The sequence below is a fragment of the Scylla paramamosain genome, chromosome 11, assembly GCF_035594125.1.
Source record: "Scylla paramamosain isolate STU-SP2022 chromosome 11, ASM3559412v1, whole genome shotgun sequence".
In the NCBI taxonomy this organism is placed as follows: Eukaryota; Metazoa; Arthropoda; class Malacostraca; order Decapoda; family Portunidae; genus Scylla; species Scylla paramamosain.
The window spans coordinates 2,060,001-2,068,919 of NC_087161.1; the positions used below are offsets into that span (position 1 = coordinate 2,060,001).

The 8,919-nt window shown below is 43.3% G+C and overlaps 1 protein-coding gene across 1 annotated transcript in view; it reads left to right on the plus strand.

Moving 5' to 3' along the window:
- LOC135104812 (uncharacterized) overlaps positions 1–6,123 on the plus strand; it is a 10,077-nt gene extending 3,954 nt beyond the window's left edge. Inside the window, 10 exon segments of the mRNA XM_064012431.1 lie at positions 60–158; positions 743–772; positions 775–876; positions 1,390–1,486; positions 2,247–2,408; positions 3,075–3,184; positions 3,636–3,734; positions 3,948–4,082; positions 4,650–4,757; positions 5,397–6,123. Coding sequence (XP_063868501.1) covers positions 60–158; positions 743–772; positions 775–876; positions 1,390–1,486; positions 2,247–2,408; positions 3,075–3,184; positions 3,636–3,734; positions 3,948–4,082; positions 4,650–4,757; positions 5,397–5,663 — 1,209 coding nt within the window. The 3' untranslated portion in view covers positions 5,664–6,123.
- The last annotated feature ends 2,796 nt before the right edge of the window (positions 6,124–8,919 follow it).

Here is an 8,919-nt window from a genome sequence, read left to right on the forward strand (position 1 = left end):
GTGTGTGTGTGTGTGTGTGTGTGTGTGTGGTGACTGAAGTTTTTTTTTGGACTTTTCAGGTGTGTGTGAACCAGGAGCGGCTGCAGGCATTCATCAGGGGTGCCCGCTACCTGCGCATCAAGGGTCTGGAGGACAATGGGGAGGACAGTGACCTGGAGGTGGGTGTGTGTGCAGAGGAGAGATAGTGATCACATTGGAGGAACAAACATTATTGGCCTGTACAAGACTGTTTGCAATTATTTACCCTAATCTAAGAGGTGGAAGATAGTAAAGGTAAAGGAGAAAGAATCCAGCTTTGTAATTTATCCACCTGAGGACTTGCAAGCATGGTAATATTGTCAATGGGCTTTGCTTCTACTCACTGATTGGTTGAGTGTTCTTGCCTTGTTATAAAATATGTGGCAGATTTACTCTGTACTCAAACCCTGTTTATTTGTAAGATCTGTAAATTCTTGTATCTTACAACTCTAGAAGGCTATTGCTAGAATTACAAAATCAGTTGGCACAAGTTTTAAAACAAGACAAGGATGTGTAATCAAATCAGTGGATGAGAACATTTTCAAGTGACATTGTTACCTTTCCTGTGTTCTTGAGTAACAGAATTATTACACCAGAGTCCATGATACAGTACATATCTATTTCATTCCTAGCTTGTGATGCATTTTGTCTGCAGTGTGAGTGATGGTGGCAGGGTTATGATGTATTTGGGTAAGACTGACTAATTCCCACGTTGCTCTTACAGGACCTTGGCCAGGACCTGGATGGGGAGAAGCCCTCAGTGGGGGCGTCAGCAGTGGTGGCGCTGGTGGGGACACAGCAACCAACACCACCACTGTCAAAGGACGCCTGGTGAAGGACCACCGCTACACTCAGCAGGTCAGTCACTTTATCATTCAGTCAGTCCATCAAGCAGTGAGTGAGGCAGTCAGGTAGTTAAACAGTCAGATTGTCAGTCATTTTGTGTTTTAAGTTCTTTGATTTAATTTAGTGAATGAATCAGTATGTTAGTTCTATTTCTCTGTTATATACAGCACCTCACTGAGATTCTTAAATTGGATGGCCAAGACAAAACTACAAATAGCAATGCTTAGAGAAGAGAAGGAGTTTGAATTACTATATATGTACAATTTTGTGGACAGATTGGAGGAATCAGTTAGAAAAGATCTGCCTTGTGAGGAAAGAGATGGTGGTATCGGACGAGACATAAATATATAAGGGAAGAAGTTTGAATAATAGAATAAATCTCTCCCATATAAGTTAAGGCATTCTTCTACAGCTGAGGAAAAAACATATATGATATTGACGAGTTTATATCACCTTAAGAAAAGACTGGATGAATACAGAGACAGGACCACACTACTGTAACTCAAACCCTGGATTCTACAACAGGTTGATCTTGGTGACTCGGATGAAAACCGTGAGAAGTGGGAGGTGGTGGAGCGAAAGCCAGTCATCCTTCCACGCTCCCAGCCACCACCAACCTCAGGTAATGCTCCTACCACAGCACCACCACCACACCTAACACTACCACTGCTACCACTAAACTTCTTTATTAATGGCCTTCCTCTCTTGTTTTTCATGCCTATTGTCATTTTACTCATCCCATACGTAGATTGATTCTCTCTCTCTCTCTCTCTCTCTCTCTCTCTCTCTCTCTCTCTCTCTCTCTCTCTCTCTCTCTCTCTCTCTCTCTCTCTCTCTCTCTCTCTCTCTCTCTCTCTCTCTCTCTCTCTCTCTCTCTCTCTCTCTCTCTCTCTCTCTCTCTGTCTGTCTCTCTCTCTCTCTCTCTCTCTCTCTCTCTCTCTCTCTCTCTCTCTCTCTCTCTCTCTCTCTCTCTCTCTCTCTCTCTCTCTCTCTCTCTCTCTCTCTCTCTCTCTCTCTCTCTCTCTCTCTCTCTCTCTCTCTCTCTCTCTCTCTCTCTCTCTCTCTCTCTCTCTCTCTCTCTCTCTCACACACACACACAGTAAACTCATACATGAAGTCACTGACAAAAAAATGCTAACTAAAATTACAGAATGCTTCACATATTTCTCAGACACATCAATTTAAAGTGGTTCCTGCTAAATAAACTCATACAAAATGTTCACATATTCCTCAGACAGACATTACCATTAAATTAATTAATTTAATTTAGTTAATTAATTAATTTAAATTAATTAATTAAAGTGACTCCTGCTAAACAAAAATGACAGAAAGCACTTATCCCTCAGACACACTACAATAACCTCTTCTAATCGGCTTGGCAGGTTCGGGTTTGCGGCGGCGGCGGCGGGCAAGGTCGTCCCTGAAGAAGCGAGCGATGCACCTGAGTAACAACATTGTCTGCTACGAACAGCGGACAGACTGCTCAGATGGCCACAACGACCGCCAGGAGCCCATCAACAAGATCAGGAGGCTGGGGTCACCGGGTGGGTTGCTGGGGGAGTCTTCTTGTCCCCTTTTGTTTGTTGCTCTTGCTTGGTGGGGAGGAGGAGTGCGGGGGGATGTTAAATATTTGCTGTGTCTCATTGTGTATTGTTCTGTCTTGTTTTTCTTCTAATCACTCATGTTTGTTGTTCTTGCTTGTAGGCTGTTGGATATCTCTCTCTCTCTCTCTCTCTCTCTCTCTCTCTCTCTCTCTCTCTCTCTCTCTCTCTCTCTCTCTCTCTCTCTCTCTCTCTCTCTCTCTCTCTCTCTCTCTCTCTCTCTCTCTCTCTCTCTCTCTCTCTCTCTCTCTCTCTCTCTCTCTCTCTCTCTCTCTCTCTCTCTCTCTCTCTCTCTCTCTCTCATTAGCACCATATGACCTTTCAGCTACACCATAATCCTTTTATTTCTCCCTATCCATTTATCTTGCAGTATTCCCTTAAAGTTATCCTTTCTTCTGTTTAGAACTTCATACTTTTCTACAATATTTCTCTTTATATTTTTAATGAATGTGTTTAATATTTTCCAGCATCTCACTTTCTATTTTTTATGAATGTGCTCTGTTTTTTCAGTATTCCTCTTTCCCTAACAGTATACTTTTTTATGAATGTGCCCCTTACTCCTGCGTGGATGTTAAGTGTACTGATGACATGACCTCTTTTCCCCGGCAGGTCACTTCCATGACGATGACCTGGACATATGCACCTGCACGTCCCGCAAGGTGTGGTCAGTGCGGGACACAGAGGCGCTGCTCAAGGTGTGGCGGGAGACACTCACACAGGTATGCAGATGACCACACATTATTTTACCACATCACAATTTCTACTGCTTTTAACATTTTGTAGCATTGCCATATGACCTCAGCCTTCCTTCTTTTAAATTACTTACTCACTCTCTCATCAACACAAGACTTAATAAAGCATACGTTAGTGTTGAGTATTGTGAGCCTATTCATTGTGACCGTAAAATTAGGACCTGTATTGAAAAACGCTTTGCTCTCTCAACATGACTATCTTTAAAGGCAAGAGAGATGATTAGCCAGGTTCTCAGGACTGTTTCTCCAGTTAAAAATATAGAAATCTTATTAATCTGTCACTAGAACCATAAAACACCCTTAAAAGCCTGTCACTTCAACTAGAGCCTCATGAATGTAGTGAAGGTGTGGTGCAGAAATGCTTCAGAATATGGTTCTTGGATGACTGTGGCCTGACCTATTCCCTTTCATCTACCAGGTGCCTCCCTCATATTTCATCCGCTCCATGGCCCTGTGCAAGCGTGTGGCACGGCGTCTGCAGGGACGAGGGATCCAGAAGAGTTGGCGCCAGTGTCAGGTATGTACACCCTGGCTCTACTCACTCATATTGTGTTGTCTGGACTGTGTTGATGTTGTTTGTGGGGATTGACATCTCTTGAAGAGGTAAGAGAGTTTTCACTTATACCCGTCCAAATATTTAATTCTTACACATGCCAGTCCTCTTATTTTCTCCCTTGCTGTCTCTCACTTTCTCAGTAGATGGCTGTATGAACTACTTAATGTGTTGCAGGTGAAGATGAAGAATCTGCGACGAGAGGTGAGGCTGTACAAGGAGTCCCTGGGGCGTGGCAGCTCACGTAAGCCTTCTGAAGTAGCCACCGCCTGTGAGAAACTCCTGCCAGACATCGAAGACATTTTCAACAAGGTGAGAATTGAGGAGGAAGAACTGAGTGGTCTGGGATGACACAAAAATAGTTTCACATGACACTGGGTAGGTGAGAAGGAAAGGACAGATTGGATGAGAAGCAAATTCCATGTACTTCTTGTAATAGGACTGAGGGATGTATTAGAGGAATACTGTCAACATATTGCCCACATGTTGTAAAAGATTAGTGAAAAGGACAGAATAAGAGGAATGATAAAGTTGGATTTAGAAAAGAGATAGGAAAGAACTAATTCCCAAGTAGAGTTGTAGATGAATGGAATAGGCTCAAAAATCAGGTTATTAGTGTTGAGTCATTAGGGAGCTTCAAAAGAAAATTAGACATTTATGGATGAGGATGATGGTCACAAATAGGTAGGTATATTTTGTATGGGGACTGCCACGTGTAGGCCTGATGGTTTCTTGCAGTTTCAGTTATTTTATGTTCTTAACTGTACAGTGAGGTGAAGCTCAACATTTTGTTTTGGTGACCACTCTTAAAGGGAACATCAACTCACTATAGAGATGGAGAGGTAGCTTTATTTTGTTTTATGTATTTCATTCTCACAGGAGGAAGGAATCCGACAAGAGTGGTACAAGATGCGGGCAGAGGAGCGGCTGAAGGCTGAGGGTCGCCTGGTGGATGGGGAGGCAGCGCCAGGTGACATCCTGGCTCAGGTGAGTGTGGGCCAGAGGCTGCTTCAACCTCTGCTGGGATCTGCCTGCTGGGGCCAATCTGGTTTTCACTTTCATTCTCTCTCTCTCTCTCTCTCTCTCTCTCTCTCTCTCTCTCTCTCTCTCTCTCTCTCTCTCTCTCTCTCTCTCTCTCTCTCTCTCTCTCTCTCTCTCTCTCTCTCTCTCTCTCTCTCTCTCTCTCTCTCTCTCTCTCTCTCTCTCTCTCTCTCTCTCTCTCTCTCTCTCTCTCTCTCTCTCTCTCTCTCTCTCTCTCTCTCTCTCTCTCTCTCTCTCTCTCTCTCTCTCTCTCTCTCTCTCTCTCTCTCTCTCTCTCTCGTAATATTTCATAGATCTCCTTAACAGGTTATGGTAATTTGTTTAGAGAGAAGAGTGGAGTTTCTGGTAGGAAGGTGTGTATGTATGTTGTAGGGAAGATGTTAATTGAGTAGCTGTCAGGAACAGTCCAATATTCCTGATAGAAATTTAGTGATGACTTTTGAAAACAGAAAATTAGCAGGCAGGAACTCACACAACTTGGCAAGCAGTGAATATTATCGTTGGCACTCAGGGGAGTGACATGGGTGTTGCTCTAGTACAGGGATGTTCATAATTTTACATCAAAGTTCTCTCTCCCTCCTCCAGGTGGCAGTGTTGGCTGACTCGGACCTGTGTGATGAGGACACTGACGCCCAGGAATGTGTGGGAGGTGATGGGATGGAGACTGAGGGTGATGGTGGAGGCTTCACAGAGGGCGAGGGCTTCACTGAGGGAGAGGGAGGCTTTGTAGAAGGTGAAGTGGTGGATGGTGGAGTGCATGGGGCAGAAGACACAGCTGTCCACCACATAGTGGAGCACGTGGCCCTGCCAGTGGTGACTAAGCAGGAGCCTCACTCTGGGACTGAGATGTAAGTCACTGTGGCACTCCTCAGCATAACTTCTTGGTTGTGTTGTGTCCTGTGTGCAGCCTGCAATTTTGTGTGCAGCCTGCAGTCTTGTGTGCAGTCTGCAGTCCTGTGGTCAGCCTGCAATCCTGTGTAGGCTATAACTCTATGAGACCTGAGACTGTCTACTGTCTCACAAATTGACATTGTTTCATGTTCCTGCTTCAGGCTTTTGTGGAGCAAATGTGTCATAGTAAGATGAGTCTATGAGTCTTTTAAATTATTTTAAAGAGATTTTGTGTATTATGTTTTGCTGTAGAGGGAATTAGATCCTGAAACATGAAGGTATGGGCTTGTGTTCTCCTTGCCTTCCGTGTTGTGTACACTTCACACAACAGCAATTGTTGGAAGCCAAATCTGGTAAATTGTTTCAGGCTGTGAAGCAGAAATATGGGCTCTGTATTTTTTACATAAAAATTATAAATAAATTACTTGTTTCTGTTCAGTTCAATCATAAAACTTTGGTACATTATAATAAATATTACAGATCAAGATTGCCAGTGACTTTGTTCACTGAGGTGACCTTGGGATTGTCTTACTTATCTCAGACTCCCATCAATTCTCTCTCTCTCTCTCTCTCTCTCTCTCTCTCTCTCTCTCTCTCTCTCTCTCTCTCTCTGGTGAATAATTTAGTAGCATATTTAAGATTCTGCCTGCGAATAAGAACAAGGGAAGTTGCAAGAAGCCAGGAGGTATACACATGGTAGTTCATGTTGGGAACTGTGTAGTACATCTGTTATCTCCCATCCCTGCATTTGTCTAATCTCTAAATGAGTGTGGTAAAGTACATAATTGTCAATTATGAATTAATACCAGGGAATGACACCATAATGTTCACCTGAAAGTACTCGGTAATGGCTACATGTAATTTGTAACCAGGGCATATCAAAGCACATCAACCAATCATGATCTTCCCATAGCCTTGACAGAATATTACCTCCTAAGTAGTTCACATATTTATCAAACACATCATAAAAGCAACAAGATGACAGCATAAACAATACTGCGTTAAGATTCATGATAAAAATAGTACATTGCATCATTGTGCTTGTAGAAGAGTTGTGGCGTAGCGAGGCGCGGCAGCTGGGACGTGACCAAGGCGTGACAGTTGCTTGTTGATGTTTTTTTGTGTGGCTGGTGTTGGAGAGACGCGGCTGTCATTATTACCCTCACGTGCATGTGCAAAGTGTTGGGTGTCACTTCTAATAACTAAGGTGCAACAGTTATCACTTCTGAGGTTTGGGACTAACACAGCATTCGTGGGATGGATAGAAGTATAGTACAGAACCTCCACGACGCCCAGATAGAGGGCAGAAGTGTTGTGGTCAGTGATTCCCTTCTGAGCTGCAACAGTTTATCATTTCCGAGGCTTGGGACTAACTTGACATTCGTGTGATATTTAGAACAAAGTTTATAACACCCAGGAAGTTTTAAGAGTAGTGTTGTGATGAATGAGCTCAGAAATGCAAGGCAGGAGCATCAAGATATCAACAGGTATCGTTCAGTAACATTCTGAAACTTTTGGCCGCATCTCGCTACTTAAAATAGACTTTAGTTGAAATGACTCTTTCTTAAGGATGATTTTGTGGTTATAGTGACAGATTAACAAGATTTCTACATTATGAACAGGATAAACACCTTGAGAACCCGGCTAATCATGTCTGTGGCATTCGAGAATTATCGGGGTAAGAGACCAAAGCGTTTTGAACACGTGTCGTGCCAGATCGCTCCCACTGTCGAAATTGCTCCCGATAACAATTTTGACGGGAATCAACATATATATAGAGTTATATTGACAAATTAGTATGGCTGCGTTGTCTGTGGAATATGCCAGGTTAGAAATTGAGCAAGAAAATAAGGGTAATGAGTGATGACAGCACCAAAACTTACTCCATATGCGAGTGTTAAAAGTCCACACTGGAAGCAAATTGGCACGGCATCGTCAGTTGTGTCTGTCCTTCTGCCGCGATCAAGTGATTGTCAAAAGAACCTGCATGGAGTAAATACATCCCCACAGCAGGCACCACACACCACAGCCACGCTCAGCAAGGTGAGGAGTTATGCAGGGGTCACGTAGTCAATATAGTAATGGTACACTCTGACAGTTAACTCTGTATTGTGTTACGTTGTTTGTCAAGTATGTAGGCTACCATTACCAAGCCTGAATTAAAATCAGGAAAACTGCAATGCTTTTTCTGCCATAGAAAACAGTTATATATTGGTTTGCATTTTTATTTCATTAACAGCCAGAGTGGTTCAGATCTCCAAGGAATAACCAAGATACTTCTTTTATTTTGGATTTTTTTTTCTATTACCTTCAAGCCATGACTGTCCCTTGAGGTAGCGCCCAAACACAAACACACATACTCATCGTACAAGGTTTACTGCAACAAATGTACATGTAGGTACGTACACACACACACACACACACACACACAGGAAGCTAATACAGAGGTGCATTTATACATGACGTACAAAATTAGTACAAATGTCAAACAACTGTGTCTCAGTCCGCCCCAGAACACTCAGCTCCTCCTGCTCCTGTTCCTAGTCCTACTCCTCCTCCTCGCGGTGTAATAAATAAAAAGGGAAGTTTCAACGTTAAGTATAAGTCAAAACACAGTGCTAACTCCTATACGGTTTGAGGAGGAAGGACTCATTGCGTCACCGGCCTTCAGAATCTGTAGCGAAAAAGGTTGAAGTGAACATAACCACCTATCCTTCTCGTTCACCACTCGCCCATCCCTCTCCCTTCCCCTCCCAGTTGCCCTACATTTCCTAGGCTACCCCATAAAGTCGCCTTGAGTCAATAGCTCCACGTCACGCAGGAATGGGCGCCAGGTGCCGGCCTCAACACCACAGTAGCGTAGGCATGGCGGCGAGGGAGTCTCATAGCCTAACCGTAGCCTAACCGTGCAGAAAGTCATCTTCGAGGGTCGCCCTTCTCCTGACTCCCGCCCGTCTCCGCGTTACTTTGTTCTTGCACCGCGGCCTTCATAGCGCTCTGTTGCACGTTTGGGTGGAAGGTTTATATTTTGTGGATTGTTTAGTGTGGCCATGTTTCTTCTTGGTTTTGTTCTTTTTTACTTCGTCATCTTAGATTTGGTCGTTCTCTGTCTTCTTGATGTGATTGACAATACTATAATTTTTTTTCTTTTTCTCATTTCTTCTTTTTTTCTTTTTCTTTCTTTTTTTTTCCTTCTTCGTTTTCTTTTTATTATGTG